General features: G+C 38.1%; 1 protein-coding gene across 4 annotated transcripts in view; it reads right to left on the reverse strand.

Moving 5' to 3' along the window:
• Nucleotides 1–20,082, reverse strand: part of Cbl (E3 ubiquitin-protein ligase CBL) — a 191,273-nt gene extending 171,191 nt beyond the window's left edge. For 3 of the 4 annotated variants that reach the window (XM_076185870.1, XM_076185876.1, XM_076185865.1), the window contains exon 1: nt 19,548–20,082. In XM_076185870.1, coding sequence (XP_076041985.1) covers nt 19,548–19,844 — 297 coding nt within the window. In that variant the 5' untranslated portion in view covers nt 19,845–20,082. Of the gene's footprint in view, nt 1–8,666; nt 8,983–19,547 lie in introns of those variants that run through there. The other variant, XM_076185875.1, reaches the window with a different exon arrangement.
• Nucleotides 20,083–21,014: the final 932 nt, after the last annotated feature.

The following is a 21,014-nucleotide window of genomic DNA, read 5'->3' on the forward strand; positions in this document are numbered from 1 at the left end:
AGACAAAGCCTGGACCGGATGGAAAAAAGACAGAAGACCTGAAAAATGGAAAATATATACTGGTTATAGAAATGAATATGTACAAAAGTGCAGAGAGGAAAAAAGAAAATATGAAAAAGATGTTATAGAAAAGTGTAAAGATCAACCAAAACTATTCTACAGATTTGTAAACAATAAACTGAAAAACAAACAAGACTTGGAGAAATTAAGACAAGGGGGAGTTGAATACACTGAGGAAATGGAAATGGCAGAAATTATGAACAAACATTTTAAATCAGTGTTTACAAGGGAAAATATACAACCTGAAGAGATTGAGTGGAAGGAAAAAGTCCCCCCTATGGAAGAAATAGAAGTAACGAAGAATGAAATATTGACACACTTGGGTAATTTTGATGTCAGAAAATCGCATGGGCCAGATGAAATAGCAAACTGGATTCTGAAAGAATGTAGGAATGAACTGGCAGACAAAATACATAGCATAATAAGCAGTTCCTTAAAAGAAGGAAAAGTTCCAGAAGATTGGAAAAAAGCAAATATAGTACCTATATATAAAGGAGGAAATAAAGAAGAACCTACCAACTATAGACCAGTCTCTCTAACAAGTACAATAGCAAAAATATGTGAAAGAATTATCAAAAGTAGATGGGTAAAATACTTGGAAAAAAACAACGTACTAAATCCAAGGCAATTTGGATTCAGACAAGGACAATCATGCGTCACCAATTTAATATGTTTCTATTCAAGGCTAATAGATATAATACAAGAAAGAGATGGATGGGCTGATTGTGCATTTCTAGACCTAAAAAAAGCTTTTGACAAAGTACCACATAAGAAGTTGCTTAAGAAATTAGAATATGAAGGAGGAATACAAGGTAAATTGCTAAATTGGATGGAAGACTTTTTGCAAGAAAGAAAAATGCGAGTAGTGATAAGAGATCAGCACTCAAAATGGAATGAAGTAATAAGCGGTGTCCCGCAGGGAACAGTTCTGGCCCCAATAATGTTTGCTATATATATTAATGATATGGATGAAGGAATTGAAAGCTATATGAGCTTCTTTGCAGATGATGCAAAATTACTGAAAAGAGTGAAAACTGAAGAAGATTGTGAATCACTACAGAGAGATCTAAATAAAGTACAAGAATGGAGTAGGAAGTGGGAGATGGAGTTCAATACAAAAAAGTGTAGTATAATGGAATTTGGAAAAAAGCAAAAACAGAATAACAGGATCATATAATTTGGGAGAAGAAGGAATAAAAAGAGTAGAAAATGAGAGGGACCTGGGAGTCATTGTTATGAATAATATGTCACCTGAGAAACATATAAATAAGATTTTTGGAGAAACTTATAATTTAATAAGAACAATCAAAGTGGCATTTACATACCTGGATGAAGAAATGGTGAGGAAAATCCTAGTCACCCTGATAAGACCAAGATTGGAATATGCAGCAACGATATGGTCACCAAATACAAAAAAATGTATAAAAAAACTTGAAAGAATACAAAGAGCAATTACTAAACTGGCACCAACACTCTCAAAACTATCATATGAAGAGAGACTACAAAAACTTAAACTACAGACACTAGAGCAAAGAAGAGAGAGAGGAGATTTGATAGCTATTTACAGAATCATGAAAGGCATAGAAATTACTGATAGAGAGAATCTGATAAAATGGGATGACAGAAATACAAGAGGACACGGAAAGAAAATAAAAAAAGACAACTATAGAAGAGATTTGAAAAAGAACAGCTTTCCTCACAGAGCAATAGACAGTTGGAACAAGTTAGATGAGAAAGTGGTGTGTGCAAAAACAATACATGAATTTAAAAATAGTTTAGATAAAATGAGATATGAAGACGGGACCTCACGAGCATAGCTCCCCTTCCCGTAAAATACAACTAGGTAAATACAACTAGGTAAATACACATATAAAAGGGGGGACAAAAGGATACAATGAACAGCAATCAAAACATTCCTCAGGTTAGCACATAGACCACATAACAATCACGAACAAAGAAAGAAAATAGTAGCTGACCTAGTTAGAAAAAATAAATAAATAAATAAAGAGCAACATGATTACTGTAATTAGATCAACAAAATGAGTGGACAAGAATAACAGACAATCTCTATTTTGGGATGGGAGAGGAATGCTTTTTTGAAGCCCATAATTGCTCTTTGTTACAGTCTCAAGTGTCTATTTCAAAGTGTTTTGACCTTGTATATATTTTCCAGAAGTAGTGAAGCCATCTCTCATTTAAGATTTGTTAAGAAAAACAAGAAAAGGACAACAACTCCCTCTGTTCCTCCAACTTTTCTCAGAACTAGTATCTTCATCTAACTGTCTGAAAGCTAGAAACCTCATTAGTGTGACAACATTTGACAACCTTAAGTTGAGAATGAAAATTAGTTTGATGTAAATACCAGTGAAGACTTGAAATCACCCAAGTACTGTATTTCTGCCTTAAGAAAGCAAATAGTGCCGAGACTGGTAGCATAATCTTTTGACTTTAAAAGTCTAGCCATTATCAGCCAGCTACAGATCCCTGGTGTGCCCACATTTTGAATGTGCTGTTCCTATATAATCATCATATCTCATGAGAGACACTGATAGATTTGAAAGATTGCAGTGGTGAACCACAAATCTTGTACTGAATATAAGAGACAAAGCTAACAAAAAAACTGCAGTGTAATACTGTGATAATCACTGCAGTCCTCCTGGTCTCCTTTCCCCTTCCAGATACCCTTTTCCAGTCAAGAGAAAATAGTACCATAGCCAAACAGCAGACAGCACTGAATGCAACCCACCATCTGTGGCCTTGCTTCCCGCTTTCAGAAATGCCACTGACGTTGCAAATGTCAGCCATTTTTCTGAAACTGACTCACACTCTCTCTAACATCACTCACAGAAGTCAGGATTCATTTATCAGTGGATCAAAGACTAAAGTGAACACCAATCATGGAAAGCTTGTCACTTGGAGGCTCAGCTATGTACAACTGGTCAAGTACTCTGCACAGAAAAGGCAATGTCCGTCCATGACACCTGCCACTAGGTGCCTACTGGCTATTCAGACAGTGCTCTCCTGGGCCACACATTTGGAGCAGTTTCTTCAGGGCCCAGTAAGTAGATTGGAGGTCATTCATGCAAAAATTATCCTCAACGTCATTAACATTTACCCTGACATACCTCTCCTTATCCTCTCTCAAGAAAGTTCTTGTCTGGTATTTCAGAATCCTAGATTCTCTGGTAACTTGGCTACACTACTTCTCTATATTTTCCAGTGTCATGCACAGCAACACTACACTTCAAACACACTCTCATGCAGCTTTTAGACTTTCACATTTTAAGGTATCCCACCACTTTCTAAGGTCATCAAGGGTATCAAGCACTTTAATTCAACTAGAGACTGCTCCCACACTTTTGGGTACACACATCATCCCTGAGTTTCTCCCGATAAAACACGAGAATTACAAATTTGGATTCTCCTATACTTGACACAGCCTCAGTGTTGCAACCAGTCTATGATCAATCCCAAAAAACTTGGCACTCTTGTAAACCCTGCAGCTCTGTAGGAGCCTTAGAGTACAACCAAGGATGCAATCAATCTCCTTTACCCATGTGGCTTTGATTGCTGGAACCAGGAACCAGCAATCCTCAACCTTCAAATTTCTGCAAACAAATTAGGACAACTTTTTTTTTTGGTGCATCTGGTTATTATCCTCAATGATGTGTGTAGTTGCAGTTAATTTTTTCTGCAGCCTCTTGAAATATCTTTAGCTGGCTTTTTGAATAGTTAACTATCTCTTCTAATGGTCTCTGGTCATTGGTCTCTATATTCTTTCGTATTTCTTCTGTGTGCTTTTGCTAATTTACTTTTTTGTAGTTTGTGGTGTTCTGTTGTATGCTGGTTGAATTTTTTTTTTTTTTTTTACTTCTTTGGTGATCTTTCTTAGGAAGTGATGTACAGTACGGTTTTTCATATTGTTTGCATTTGGAGGGTGAGCAGGCTGTTATACTATTTAATATTAATCAAACAAAAAGTAATGGCCTCAAGCTGCCACAACATAGATTTAACCTAAAAGTAGGTAGACACAACTTCACCAACTACATCATCAACAAATGGAATAAGTATTCAAGTGAACATGATACAGTTCAAAGCTACTTTACAAGGATAAGCATCCGTGCAACTTATTTTTTCTTCCGACCCCATTCTGAACCAAAATATCTCCTGTCATCATGCTTTATCCTTTTAACTTGTTCCTAACTACAGCCACTCGAGTGACAACCTATACAATTTATGGCCACTTGCACATGTGGATATTTAAGCTTAGATGAAATACAAACTAAAGAGTAATTTCAATTAATTTACCAATTCCCTTCAGGCTCTACAAGATCCATTTTTTGATGGTGCAAAATACTCAACTTTGAATCATGGAGGAAAAAATAATAATAATAAATAAATATGTAAATAATAAATCACTAACACCATTGGAGAAGACATTTTCAACACACAACCACTTCAAGTTCTGTTGTTGGAAAGGAACTCTATTGTAACTTGAGGATTCACTCCATGCACAATCCCATCTTAACCTACAAATTTGACGAACCATGTCTACCCAAAATAAGGATATATACACCTATGCAGCTTACATCTTTTCAGTTACTCTATATCCCTTAACCACTTCGGTACGATGATGCCTAAGTAGGCGTCATGAGGAGCAAGTGGGTACACGAGGATGCCAGCGTCGGCATCTTGATTATATTTTTTGTTGTTGTACCAGTTACTCCCAGATTCTGTGAACTGATTTGATCATGTTTTCTGTGTTTATTATTACTCAGAGTAAAATAGAACATATGGCAGCCAATGTTGTGTGCAAGAATGAGACTTGTACTGAAGTGGTTAATTTTTTTAAAGCAGGTTCACTTCCCCCCGCAGAAATTAATCACCTAGTGGTGGCCATAAGAAAATTCATGAGTCAGACTTTACAATGCAAAAATTTAATGATAGTAATAATAATAATACAACCAAAGATGAGATGGATGGATAGGGTAAAAGGGGCATTGGGAAAGCGGGGAATGTCTGATGAGGAAGGATGGGAGAGAACAGAAGATAGGGATGAATGGAGAATAGTTGTGTATGGATGATGCTGTGATGCATGAGGGGGAGTGGGTGGGGGTGAGGGAGTATATATGAAAAATAAATTGACGCAGCCCAAAGGGATTTCTCCCTATCTTCCCCATTTCTGCATGAGAGGACAGAGAGGGGGGGTCGATGATTTAATGAAGCGGCCATGCTATGGATGTGCTGTGTCTTGTGACACTGCTTCTGACCCAGGGCAGTGGGTGAGATGCAGGGATGACCAGTCATCCAGGAGGAGCCAAGAAAAGAGGGAGGGAGGGGGTGGATGGGGGTGAAGTGTGTGGGGATGGAATGGGTGGGAATAGTTTTTATGCCTTTGTTTTTTGGCCACCTCACCTTGTAAGGGGGAAAAGCCTTTGGTATAAGTATGTAATAATAATAAGTCATAACTTTAATGATAATAATATTAATAACAATAATAATTAAAAAAAATAATAACAGCAACATAATAATTACTTTCACCTCAAGTTTCATTAAATGGACCACTCACAGCCCCAGTTTCTTCCTCACACCTTGTACTAAATGAAGAATAAAAGACCTTTTAATCTCAGATCGTGTTATTTCATTTGTGGCTAATAAAATGCAACATCTCTCTTTGATTGCATAAGCACAGCAAGTATTCAGTTGAAATTATAACAAGATATCCTTCACTCATCCAAGCATGGCCCACCACAGTCCACAACCTTTGACTGACTTTTCAAAAACATTTTACATCATTGTGACATTTATATATTACTCATCACTAGGAGATGCCCAACTATATTTGTCTTCTGACTGTTATCAAATGGTCCTATTTAGCGGTTTGTATGCATCCACAGTGGGTTGGTTTTGATTGTGCTTTAATTAACTGTTGCCTCAAGTTTTGCTAAGTGGAAAAAATGCAGACCCACAGTGGCTTGCAATGCTTCAGACTGTTGTCAGTGTACATTAGTGTGGGAATGTTTATATGTCACTGCTTGAAAGTGGCAAGGGAAGTAAAGCAATCACTAGTTGTCAGCTCTCCATGTGTGAATAAATGTAAGAAATGGAGAGCCATCAAATGCAAGTACCTACCACTGGTCCCCGACTGTTCTTTATATGACACAAACCAATCTCATATCCATCAGTTCCCTGGTGTTATCCATGCAACACTTATTTCTCAAACACCTTCTCAAAATAGGTAGTCTCTTCCTCTGCCCCGTTCTTATACTGTGCATCTTCACTGAGCTTGTGTTTATCCAGCGCAAAAATCATGACACCATGACTAGGTATAAGATTTTAGACACTATTGAGGATGACACATTACCATGACTATATGCATGGGTTGGGCAGTGGAGGTGCCACAACATGATATAATTTTTTTTTTCTTTCACATTTAACCTGTTGTTCACTCTATTCAATCATCCTATCATAATCATTCCTTGTATATTTATTTCACTTTTGCTTATATCTACTCACCTCAGTCACTAATTGCTTTAGTCTCTCCTAGGAATCAACTACAAGCACATCACCCACAAATAACTTGTTTTGTTCCCATCAGTGGCAGAACCAGGGGGGTGGGGGATTACCCCCCCCCCAAATTTGTTCTTTCAATTCTTCATTGTAGAGATTGAGAAACCTGCCACATGTACACCAGTACATGGTAAATAGCAGTATTACAGTGGCAGCAGTATATTCAACACATCATTGATGGTAAATCTTTAAAATGTAAGATTATCATTTTTTCCCAATATTCTGAAAAAACTTAAGAACATGTACTTCAATTTATATTCAAAATCTTTGTATTTGTGCTACAGGGTACATCTCTTTAAAAGCATCATCTATATCTACAGAATTCTGGCTAACCTAGCCCCCCTAAGTGTTATCTACATTTACAAAATTCAGATTAGCCTCCCCTGCCCCAAATTTTGATTCTGGATCTGCCACTGGTTCCCGTATCTTTCCATTCCCCACCACAAATTCCAAAACTCTGCTAAACAAACTTGTATTTACCCATCCTTATCACATCACCCAAGAGCATAGTGAACAACAATGGTGACATAAAACAACACTGACATAGCTCCACAATCACCTCAAACCATTTACTCGCTCCACAAGTAAGATAGACACCATTTCTAACAGATGATACATCATAAACTGTACTGGAATGCACTAAACTATGCAGATGAATTTCTGAAACTTCAGACTTTGCCTTTGTTCCTGCTCGATGTCTTACATCGCTCCTGTTGACAACAACCCTCATGTACTCCAGATATTATACTGGAAGGTATCACATTTAGTAACCTTATTACATGATTTTACCATTGACTATCCTAACACACCCACTTTAATCTGGTTTACCTCTGGGGAAATGTGTGGTGTTTTGTATGAATACAAGCCTACACCAGAATTTTGAGCTTAAAATCCTGAAATTTATTTTTGTCATAATTTATTGTACATTTTCAACTTGTTCCCATATTCTCAAAAATATGTTAGTTTTATTCACTCCTTTCACCGATCTAATCAGTGCAGTCAAAATATCCCTTTCTTCTTTCTTCTAATAATAAGTTCAGTACTTCTAATCTTTCCTCATACAGTCTGTCTGTTAGCTTAAGCATTAATCTGGCAGCTATCATTTCTAGCTTCTCAAAAGGAAAGGGGAGGGAGGGAGGGAGGGAGGGAGGGAGGGAGGGAGGGGGAGGGAGAGAGAGAGAGAGGAGAGAGAGGAGAGAGAGGAGAGAGAGGAGAGACAGGAGAGAGAGGAGAGACAGGAGAGAGAGACAGGAGAGAGAGACAGGAGAGAGAGAAAGAGAGAGAGAGAGAGAGAGAAAATAAAAAATAAATAAATAAATAATTGTGTCCAGAGCTTTTCTGAGAAGCAACATCTCTATGACTGATATGGTAAAGGGATATGACAATTTCCTGTACACCAACTGGTTTGAACACAATGATGGGAAATCCAACAATACATCTACTACACTACATACCATCCTTCTCTTTGCCTAAGCCTGTATTTATGTGCCATTTCTCAGGTTGTTGGTCACTCCATGTTATAAAATAAACAGTAGGATAAAAAAAAATTGGTAACACAAACACCTGTGGCATGATTTACAAAGAATTCTATGATTGAGCACTTAAAATAGAAGACAAGAACCAAGTAAGTCGAGTTTTGTGGAGAACCATGCAAAACCTCATATGACAACTTCTGTACAATAGTGCAAAAGTACACATTCTCACAAGTGTAATTTTTCAAGAAATACTGTATGTGGGACGGGAAAATGGATGACAGATACTGACTAGGTATTAAAGCTAAATTGTTTTACTAAAATAACTAACAATTACACATGGAAAATTAGATGGCAAGGTATCACACGTGGGGGAAAATGCTGTTTGGCGAGAAGTGAAATTACATATTTGTCGTCTATAGATATTAACAAACAATGCTTCTGTGTGGTCTGGCCATCCCATTCAAATACTTCTTAGTCATTTTGTTTTGCAGATTCATACAACAGTATTGAATGTTATCACTGCAGTTGGAAAATGTTGGGACCAATGACATATACTCGTACCTGCTTGTGGTGGTCCTGCGAGATAGAGCAGACATGTCGACGCATTCACCTCCACCATGAGGTACAGCCCTGAAGAGCGGACATTCCGTCTCCAGACTCCGTCCAAGATATCTATCAACTTTAATTGTATTTCTAACCCCTTTTCATACAAGAGGAGCCGATAACTGCTGACTGGTTCCGTCATCCTATGGCTTTCAGCCGGTGATGACAATGAAGCAATCCCACACCAATACAACAGAGATATCGGTCCAAAATATCTTCTCAGAGATGTGGGAGGGCCCAAGGGCCACCGACAGCTACTGTGGTGCCGAGGGTTTTCTACAACGTGAAACTTGAGGCAAAAGTAATCATTATCACAGGAAAATGGTTACTGAAATGAAGTTATTTTCATAGACCCTAAAAAGAAAGTTAACTTAATATCACAAGTGGGATCAATTCATACAAAATAAAGTTTCAGATATTTTGGGACAAATGAAACCGCTTTTCTTCTTTCCCTCAATGACTTAATTCATACTCTAATCCTATTCATTCCAATGCTGATGACTCGACTCCCTTCCTCCTGCTCTGGCTTTCAGCTTCCATCTATTACATGACCTCAGTTTTGTTCAAATATGATCTCTTCCTCAGACATGTATGTATACATCTTACCAGAAGAAATAATTCAGTCAACTACAATGACAGCAAAACTCAACTACATCCAATACAACTCTCCACATCCATAGTTTCCTACGAGAAAAATAGGTCAAGTGTTTTATATGAATTAAATGTGATGTATACATGGCAGCTGGGCTGCTAACATACATTCTTTTACCAAGTATGGTGATGTAAATCTATCTGATCAGCAAGAACAATTTTAACTACTCTCTACGATACTGGACAGCACTCCTTTTGTTCTGTCTTTCACCTCATCATTTTAAAATCTTCTGTGGCACCAACTTGCCCACGTCCTTGTCAACATATTTGTCATGATACATTTGACATAACTATAGGTTTCTCCTTCAACTAAAAATTTACTAGTGGCAGCTGCAATATGAGGGGCCCAAATCAAAATGTCAATGACAACAGGTTCAATATACCGACCAGTTTACTTCAGCTAAATAAAATAGTCTGACAGCAAGCCAAATAAACATAAAGGACTTAAGTTACAGTGAACGTCTTAATGGGATGCGATTCACAATATTGGTTACATCACAATGGCCTCCCACAGGTGACCGCTGTTTATTTCCCCAAGGCTCCTCTGACCACCTGATCACCACCAGGTAACTGGAGCCACCTTGGACACAGCTGCACAAGATGAAATAGGAGACGTTTAAGTCAACTTCCAGACCATCTGTGGTCTTCCTTCAAACTCCAACACTCTACCACTACTATAAATGTTCTCCTAATTTTCAACATTTCAGTTTTAATTTTCAATAGATGCCCCCCCCACCCCAAACCTTTTTTTTTGAAGTCCTGCCAGACAATAGTTTGTCTTGTAATTTGGCCACTCAAAAGCTTTTATCAATTTCCATGACACCTCCTCTATAAGAAAGAATGGATTTCTGTTGATTAATCCTTTTCTTCTGGCTTTTACCAAAGAACATGTTTCTTCTGCAAGTGACTTATGACCCAAACCAGTAGCTATTTCAAGTTACCTGGGAGACGTGGTTCTCCTGCAAACTTACTTTTTTGTACATAACAGGATCTAGCACACTGTGTCTGTGTGAAGTCTCTTTCACTTATCTGCCAGCATTACTTATACGAATTACTTTCCTGGATATCATTCCTGAGAGCATGCAAGTTCTCATTTAAATAAATAAATAAAATTAACTCTACAGATTCACACTTCACTCACAACCATAGCCATTGCAAAAAACCAAAGAAAACTTTACATGCACTTCTCACTGCACATAATGGTTTTAACACAAACTACAAGACAAAACAATACACGTTCTACACTTCTTTTTGTACACCTGTTTGCCCCAATACCAGAAATTTCACATTACTGACACTCCTGTAAGTCAACCTCTTCAACATCTTATCAGATTCATCAATAATACTAAATCCTCATTTACAATTTTATTTTCTCAATCAACTAATCAATCCACTGTACCCCCACCCCCCCAACTGACTTGATGCCCTCAAGAAACTTGCCACAGCCACTAGTGGAACTGTCTGTAAAGAGCAGGGATAGGACATTGTAATATGATGTTCTGTCTTCTGCATACATTTTATGAGACCAGGGACACTAAGATTGGTTAGCATTATCAATGTCATGGCTCAGTGTCATCTCACACCTATGTCATATATTGGTTTAATTTATCTATTTATTTATCATCATTTATTTATTCTACTTGTTTAATTTTTACTTCAAACCAACACACACCAGTCCCTCCATATATGTATGGATGTGTTCAAATGAAATTCCATGGTCATGAAATTCACAAAAACAACTGAACATTATAAAAGTAGGATTTTATGGGGTCAATGTAGTCTTGTGTATCATTACATAAACACTAACTGGTAAACACCTTGAAATGATTCTTATCAGAATAGTATAGACAATGTTCAGGCCCATCCACCCACAAGCCAAAACATTTCTGATTGTCCCTAATCATTAAATCTTTGATTTATTTTTAATGCTACAGGGCTTCCCTTCTTGGAGAAGGCTAGGAGAGTGTCTCCGTACAACAGATTCTTTAAAACATGGGGATTTAATGTAGTATACCCTTCCTATAAACTCGCCTGCTACTACATAGCTTTGAACCATCTCCACTCCTGACCTCTCATATAAGCAGCAATACTTACAATTGCCAAGTCAGCAAGCATCCCATCCCTATTTACCATACACAAAACCGCAATGTATGGTCCAGCTGTTTAACCGACATTAAAAAATTGAGCGAGAAACTGACCCAGTACATGGCTGATTTAAGCAAGATGAATGAATGAAATCCCAAATACATGATCAACATGGTCATCATGTATGCTGATGTCAACCATTCAACATTGTTCTGGTTGTGCCAGAGATGCTCTGCCAGTGCACTCATAAGAGGCATAGAGTTGAAGAATGCTGCCAAAGAAATTTGCCCATACATTTAGCCAACCAGACCAGTCATTCAAAAGTTAGCTTTTCAGGTCTGAGCTACAACATGGCCACACTAACTGTACAACATGTGGCAAAGTTATGTAAACAAGGAGCATGTGGAGGACTTCTGTAATGGGTTGCTCAATTTGTTTATGGTGGGTTTTACTCTATGTGAAGGCTCTAATGTCAATGAAATGGGTCTTTCCTACTGTGAACTGTCTATCAACACCCAGCTGACAAGACAACCACATGCCTGGCCACATGATGACTAAGCAATGTCTGTTTTGTGTTACACCAAAGCTAACATGACTCACTGGCAACCCTTGCTAGGTAGACAAAATCCCACTACAACCACAGCTCAAGGATGTCCTTCCTGTTGTGTGGTTACCCATTATTTTCAGGCCTGGTTCATCACCAAGATCTACACTGTTTTAACAGATACTTTGTCATGGAGGTCATTTATTGATAGACAGGGGGACCAGGAATTCCTCATGACCAAATAAAGGTTCTCCTCCTAGGCAATGCTCCTCCACATCTAGATAAGGAATTGGTCGCTGACAATAATCCCATTAGATGTATGTTTTTACCACTTAATTTAACTGCTCTGACCCAGCCAACAGACCAGGGCATTATCATGGCCACAATTAGGTTATGCGAAATGCAAACAGGTTCTTTCATATCCTAATGGTAGTCCTCATGGATGAGACTGATAAGAACTAAGGATAAGACATGTACATTGGTCATCCTTCAATACATTGACCTGGTCTGTAATCTACAAATGGGTAAATCAACGTAATGACATCTCCATCAAAACCCAATAGGGGTTCGTCATGCACTTTTGATGAATGCATGAAGAGACGAGACTTTCCTAGATTTGAGGTGGGCTACTTCCACACTTTATTTCTGTAGTAGACATGAGGCTGTGGATAAAGATATTTAAGAATGGCTAGACAACGATGATGGGTGGTCAATACTAACAGGTTATTACTGATGTTATGATCACAATCTCTGTATCTGCTGCCTAAATAACTACAAATGACAAACATGGAGTTACATGTAATAGATTCAACTACTGCCCAGCCAGATGAGACCAATAGATGAAGATGACAGTGATGACCTACGGAACTGAATGCTCCAGCTAAGCCTTGCTTGAGCAACTTAGTACCACATCACTAAGATGCACGCTGAGCACCTAGATTATGACAAGGGGATGGCACCTCTTCCTTGTGGAGGACTTGCCTTCTTTGCAAGATGCCATCTGTTGCCTGACTGTCCTGTCTATTGTCAGTCCATGATAAAATGGTTTTATTAGCCTATGACCCCTACTAGGTTCATCTACACTCCAAGACCACTTTGGCCTTAGCCCACATCTTCAACTGAGGTGCCTTAAATGAGCACATCACCACTCACTGAATCTCCCCTGTAATCTACCTCAGCTAAGGTACTGACCTGACACCCAACATTCACAAGGGTTTGGGGACAATATAATTTCTAAACCCCTAAGACTCATGCCATGTGCAGAGAAATAACCATTGGAAGGCACCCTAATCAATTTCAACACAACACCTCTAATCACTGGAAACAAACACTACTAAACACAAAATAGCCTGCCCCCCCTCCCTCTCTCTGGCAAAAGCAAATGTTGATCCTGCAAATATTGGGAGTCAGATATAAACAATACCTTTGTTTCATTCTAAATTAGTTAAGAAGGGTACATCTGAATAGAATTGTGTAAAACCAATACAAAAAGGGGATGAATGATGTATCGTAGTGGCCTGTAAAAGTGTTTTCAGTGTTAGGTTAGGTCTATAGTGGGTGACCAGGGAATTCTGCCATACCTGGATGCAACAATGGCCTTATTACATTAAAGGATATATGAATTACTGTATAACAAATGGATCTTGTATTTTCTTAACCTTCTTGGAATGATGTACCTCTATATCTGAATAAAATTATTTGTCATTAAGTCAGTACAAAATCCCTTGACTAGCAAAGAATAGTACTATAACCAGTAAAGAATGCTATTAGAGAGAGAGAGACATCAACTCTACTTACAGGTCTGAATCGCACATCACTTAAGCTTCACTACTGATCAAATGATCAAGTTCATTCACACTTAGCCTCAGGTAAAAACATCACGCATACACCTAGATCTTTTAATCTAACACTCATCAACTGCCACTTGTGCAGACATTTTCACCCCGGATCCACTTCGGGAATTGGGTGTTTTATGTTCTGAGCCAATTCCTGAAATGGGTTTATGTCATTGGTCCAAACGTCCGAACAAGTGGTGGTTGGCAAGTGTTGGACTGAGAGACCTAGGTGTACTTCTGGAAAAGCCATGAAAGCTTTACTTAACTATAGAGTCTACCTCTGTGACACATTGCCTGAATGCTTACTGGAGGTCTCTTGCACATTATGATATTGTACCAATTAATTGTGACAAATGTATAGATTTTTGTTCCCAAACTATGACAGTATTCTTTACCGTTCTTATCACCACGTACTACGACCCAATTACTGAAATCTACAACCTGATAGTCAACTAAATTCATGTCATCTATATATACATCAGCCCTAGGCTGGTTGTGTTTAAAATCAAACCATCACCCACAATATCAACAAAATCCATGCAACCACCCCTCCCCTCTCAACATCTTGAAAATGAAGAGTTACTCTATTTTCCTTTACTTTTTTTAGGAATGTCCCCTGTGGGGCTACAGGGAGAAGGATGCCTAGTGCTAATCCCCATCCCATTTTTCTCATCTCTTACGATTCAAGTGGGAATACTTGGTGGCAGCATTCTATCCCCAACCACAGGGTAGGCGAAAAAAGGAGATAAATATTCAGAGAAATGGTACAAGACAGTAACAAGGGGTTGCAGGACAGTATAATGGAGGGACAGTCGCAGTATAATAAAAGTGTCATCATTTCTCTGTGGACAGAGTCCTCCTCTATCACAGACAAAATGATGTGTGGCTCTGGTCCATAGGGGCACCCCATATAGACCCTAAAGTGTCAACTTCATGCTACTTTACCAAATAACATGCAGCCAATACCCCAAACAGGGGTAAGAGGGAGGGAAGAGGGTGGAGTGTGATAGGGATGGATTGGGTGGGTGTGGTTTTTATGCCTTTGTTTTTGGCTACCTCCCTTGTAAGGGGAAAAAAAAGCCTTTGGTATATGTATGTACGTACTCTATTTTCCATCACAACCAATGCAGTGATGTATAATCCCTCCACAACATGGTCTCACAACCAGAGCTGTGTATCTTTTTTATTTCTATGCTCAATTTACCTTTGTATCCCCAAGATTGACCAACAAATAACTATAAGTAAACTAATTTATGCCAAGGGACTTGTGAAGGTGAAACGTCAAGTCATATATTTGATGGAAGGCTGATTGGTAAGTCATAGTACATTACACGTGATCAACATCTGCAAGGGTTAGGGGGCATAGATCCCCATAAACATGGAATTTGTATAAATAGTTTCCATATCGTACAAAGAAATAGCCACTGGAAAATGACTACATAAATTTCAACACCTCTAGACAGTAATGAAGAAATAAACCCTACTCAACACGCTTATGAAAAGCAGCAAATATGCAAATCCATGAATGTGGAACTCATGAATGTCGGGGGTCATCCCTTATATGCACAAACTAGATATCCTTGCTGACCTCCAATAGTATTTGGAGGGTCACATTTTTTTCAGATTTAACCCCTGGTCAATACTTTCACACTGACAATTGTTAATTCTATTGCTACTGTGCTACTTCACAGACTTTTATATAGAAAAATATACAAGGATCACTGGGATCCATGGGTTACTAAAGGTCAACTCTGTTCTTGGCAAGTGTCTTGGTCTTAAATACTTTACTAGCCTTTGACCCTTACTCGGTCTATCTACACTCCAGGACTTGTTCCAGAAAATGAAAAGCAGCTCAAGGAAAACATCTCACTCCCCATGGGATTATAACCAATCTCAAACGTTCAAAAGGGTTATTTATATACTCTAGGTGATCCCCAGCTATTTTATTCAGCCGAACAGTTCTTCAGTCTTTATAAGGTTGAACAAGGTTGGGGGGAAGGGTTCTCATCAAATGAACCAAATGATGATGTTGATATGATTTAACGTCACAAACTCCCCCTTATCGGAAGGCTAGGACAATGCCCCATCACACAGGACTTTGTAGTGTGGAATTTAATGAACCATGCCCTTGGTTCAACTTCACCAGTGGCAGGGTTCAAACCACCATTCTCTCAACCTTTGCTGTAAGTCACGACGCCCTAACCCGCTCAGCCAGCGAGCTCCCTTGCCTGCCATTAAAGGTAATCACTGTTAACACAAAATTCATTTTCTTAACACACAAAATGCCACCACCATTCCTTTACAATTCTGAGCAAACTTAGGCCTATTCTACAGACCAGATAGTGGTCTTTTGGGGCTGTACCTCTTAGAGGTGGAATTTTCTTGAGATAAGACTGTTCATCAGATATCTGTGGGGTTCGAGTGTGGTGCACTCATGGTGGCTTCTCTGGCCACACAATACTGGACCACCACAGGTAGGCATACCACATCGGACTCCCTAAAGAGCAGCGCATGAAAATGATTGGCAAACATTTCTATGCAAGAGCCCTTAAACCCCCACACACATAAATACAGCTCAAAGGATATAAGAAACAAATCCCAGCAGCATACAACTCAAACATTACAATAACCTACTCCCAGTTCCCCGATACAACACATCTAAAAACAAACAAATCACAAAAGAAGCACTTCTGACTAGACCAACAAATCAAATACTCAGGTCATCAACCCCAAAGACCATTCTCTCTGAAGATCGACAATAATAACAGCACACGTGTGGTCAGGTTATCATCCAACATTAAAACAGTACCAACACACAACTGGCCTGGGGATTGACTTCATATACTCCGGATGCAGTAACCATACTGAGTACGCCAACCACACTGTACATCTTGATTTGGCCTCCTCTCATTTCAAACAACTTCACAGAATCTGTTCACTAAGCTATGAATAGACTAACCCTAGTAACTAAGACAAGATTCCTTAACCTGCTTGGTCTCTAGCATGAGAGATCCAGGCCATCTGATTAATACACTGCCTATCCATACACTGTATATATGCAATGAGCAAGTTAAAATTCAATCAACGTCTTCATTACCAAAGGGGTGATATGGACATCAACAGATTATATTCATGATAGCCAAAATAAATGGATAAAATACCACCCAGTATATATGGCTACCAAAGGTAATTATAAAGATGTTAGGCTAGGTCAGTGATCCAGGGGGGCACAGCGTACAATCAGGATTCCCAGATTAGGTTAGGTAAAGGGTTTTGTCCAATACAACATATTAGGCAAATCTATTTTTGTAGAGCATGCCTCATTTTAAATGAGATTTTGTCCCAACCTGAACTAAATAATCTGGGATTAATTTGGAAAAGAACTATAAAGAATATCAACTTATTGAAGGAGTTAACAACAGCCATATCTTTTGGTGACAAGAACTTGATTGAACACATAAATACACTCTTTGCCAGACACCAGCTATTTTGGAATGTGCGAGTCCCCTTGGTGTTTTTGAGATGTCAGACTATTTCAATCGCACCAAAATAAACAAGAGCAAATTTACGAATGATGTGATCCTTTAATCCACATCTTGGTAGCGAAACCTCAAGTGACAAGATTATATTTATGTTTCAGCCATGCAAACAACTTGTAGGTATTTATGCTTCATCAAACTACTACTGTGTTTCATACATACCACAATATCAAGTTCTCACATCACAAATGGAAACATTTCATGCATTTTCTGGTGATGTTCTATTTCTGGGGCATCTTTCAAATTACACGAGACCATGATATAACCTTGAGATAGTTTTCGGACTTTCTTTCTCCAAACATAGTTCAATAGAGTTGTGGTTCAAACATTCAACATTTATCTATGTCCCACTACAATTTTTGTCCCTAGAACAACCCATCTGCAATCTTCTTGTACACTAGGTATATCCCAGTTACTGAGAGATGAGTTTATTCACCGAGAGGTTGGCTTTCTTCATTACCAACAGATTAAGTGCCACTCCATAACCAATCCATATAATAATAATAATAAGTTTATTTGGCAATGAATCAAATAAATGAAATACAGATAAGGAAAAGAACACATAGTTCGAAATAACAATTACAATTGCTGAGGATAACACAAAAAAGCATGTAAGCTTCCATTGGTTCAATTCACCAAAAGGCTTGGCTATCAAATCATGGCCAGACAGCAATTTTGTCAATGATAACCTCCTAACCTTGGGGACAAATATTATGCCAAAGAGATTGAATTACAGAGGTAGTAATAGATCGAAGGAACACATACTAGAGTTATCACCTTCGGTACTTCAGGGATGCCACAAAGATGAATGAAATACCTAAGAAAAATTTCATATGAAAATATGGCAAGTAGCCATCTAAGAAAATGTTCATTTGAAAATATGGCAAAAATGGTGTTTCATAACTGTGTAATCTTTAAGTTTAATTATTACAACTTTATAATAGATTACCAAACAGCAGACAAAAACTCTAGAGTATATATAAAACAGAGATGCAGAACATAAAGCTGTCCATATGAATGACTAACTCCTGAATTAATAGCTCTCCAGTGAATGCCAACAAAAAACAAGACTCCCCACAATATACACCGGCACTTGTAGATTACCGAATCACAAATTATTCAAGAGAAAATGAAAATAAATATACATATATATATATATATAAAAAATACACTATCGACAAGTACTCGAGCATGACATGGACCAAATATGTTCTCTATCAAACCATCATGTAACAACAGAAGAAACAATCCAAAGAAAAATTCAAGAAATACAATAATTTTCAGGAAAGCCTGAACATTTCTTACATTACAAATTATTGAAATAACCTTTAAATTATAAATTATGAATATTGTGAAATAAGGATAATGTGGAATTGATGAAATAGATATAAAAGTCCAACATGATAAGAAGTACTGGCTATTCATGGATGATAAAAAAAAGACTGAAGATAAGAGAATAATACAACTTGGATAAAGATGATTAACTCATTAACTATGGAAGAATGTCATTCAAAATTTTATCTGATTGTGACTATATCATACATTCAAGATCTTCTTGATAAATAGCCGAGATCCTATGAGTCAGCTTCACTAACACAAACGTAGTTAATTATGTACTATTTTTTCAAGCTAAAAATATGTACATACAAAAGCCTATACCACTGTAACATGGGTTCAAAGCAATATAAATTGTTTTACACAGTTTTAAAAGAAAATTTAAGGTGACAATCAAGATGAAACATATTGATATTCATGACAACTAACTGGAAATGTCATTCATAATTTCATTTCTTTTCAACAAGTAACTGAACCAGACTATTCCACATATTCACAGACTCATTTTCAAAGAGGAATTTAGCACCATCTGTCACTAATCACAAAAAAGCTAAGAGATTTTCAATACATATAGCAAGCAATGCTTGTCAAATCCTAAACTTGATGTATTGGTCATTTCATATCTCCAATACACACAGCATCACTTTTTCCAAGTGACACATTAATACCCAGAATGGTACGAGACTGGGCATCACAAAATATCCAAAAGAAGTTATTACGGGGCAAACGCAGTATTTCTACAAATCTCAGCTAACACATCCCCAACCCGCAACATCTCATACACCAGCTTAAGTGTTTCATGCCGTTTTCCAGTCTGTCTTTTCTCTCATGTAAACTGATCTTGACTTACCTTGAAATACTCGTTGTTGTTGAGTGCTGTAAGATTGTTTTCATATTTGGTGTAAATAAGTCGTAGGTGCTGGTACGTATCGGGCAAAATATCCAGAATAAAGGGAGGGGAGTTTTTTAGATTCATCTTAGGTTGCTGACACTGCTTAACTACTTTGTCCATCAACTTCCAAGTCTTTTCTAAAGTTCGTCTGTCTATCACTAACTTTGGTGGTGCCATAGCATCTGTAAAAGCACCGTGTAACTTCGAGAAAATAGAAGAAATATTTTTAGGCTGTCCTTTACCGCTCGTAGCCATCTTGACCTAACAGATCTTGGCGCAGTGGAACCAACGTTTCCGGAGTGTAACGCCAGGCACGGTTATGAATGAAAACCCAGAACAGGCGTGGGACTCCAGCTTTCCCTGCATCGACAGCATAAATCGCTTTCACGAAGTAATTCTGAGCACCCACGGCATTCTAATGCTGGCCGGGGACGGGTGACAAGCAATTCACTTCATTGGAGATAGGGCACATCCTGTTCGCCAAGAGTGTGACTTCCAGACTGATGTGAACAGGATATGTTTATGTTAACTTTAGTTAATATTTTTTTTCTAACTTAAGGAATGTACGATTTTTATATATGATTAATTTTTATAAATTCGAAACGTGTGTAATTACTCAGCCACTCGGAAGGGTTGGTAAAGAAGCAATGTATGTTTTGGGTCGAGCGGGGAAGCGCAATGCAAAGTCCGAATCGCTGTTGCCGCGTAAATATAACCTTTATGTTATGATACAATAGTGTCGGGACTCTTTGCGCATTCCTACTTCACTAGCACGTGGTTCACGATTATAACCTTTATTTGCTAATTGAATAGGGGTTAATTTTTTTCTTTGCATTACGATACATGCTCACTAGTTATAACCCGAGGCATATGTCTTACAGCGCTAAGATGGGACGCATTTGATGAAGATGAAGAACTTACAAAAGCCACGGGATATAACAGCCCTCAAACTATTAACGGATATGTCATAGATTCACGAGACTGTCATAGAAGCTGGACCTAGTCTGTCTGTACCTGTCTTTTGCTGTGCATTTATTTATTTGTATTTCTTCCAGAAAAAAATGTAGTCGTTTGCATTAAATTGATGCACAACACATACTCTTCCTACTTGCAGTAATACAATGCAGATAATGTATATATATGGCTAGAAAAATAATTAATATTGGAGCTAGTGTCAAATGCCGGTTTACTAATAAATGTGTTAGAAATTGAAAAGATCACTGATGCCTGTTTACCGCTAATTCATTCATACTTTTGACACGAGCTCAAACACATAAACAAACAAACGGAAGAACAAACACTCTAAGGTAGTTTACTTATACAAACCATATAGTTTGCATATGATCTTCACACATACTTGCGCATGTACAAACAGACACACTGAGCGCACGCATGCACGCACGCACGAACATACTCTCACACATA

This window comes from Oratosquilla oratoria, chromosome 1, assembly GCF_046742065.1.
Source record: "Oratosquilla oratoria isolate Oo_2021 chromosome 1, ASM4674206v1, whole genome shotgun sequence".
In the NCBI taxonomy this organism is placed as follows: domain Eukaryota; kingdom Metazoa; phylum Arthropoda; class Malacostraca; order Stomatopoda; family Squillidae; genus Oratosquilla; species Oratosquilla oratoria.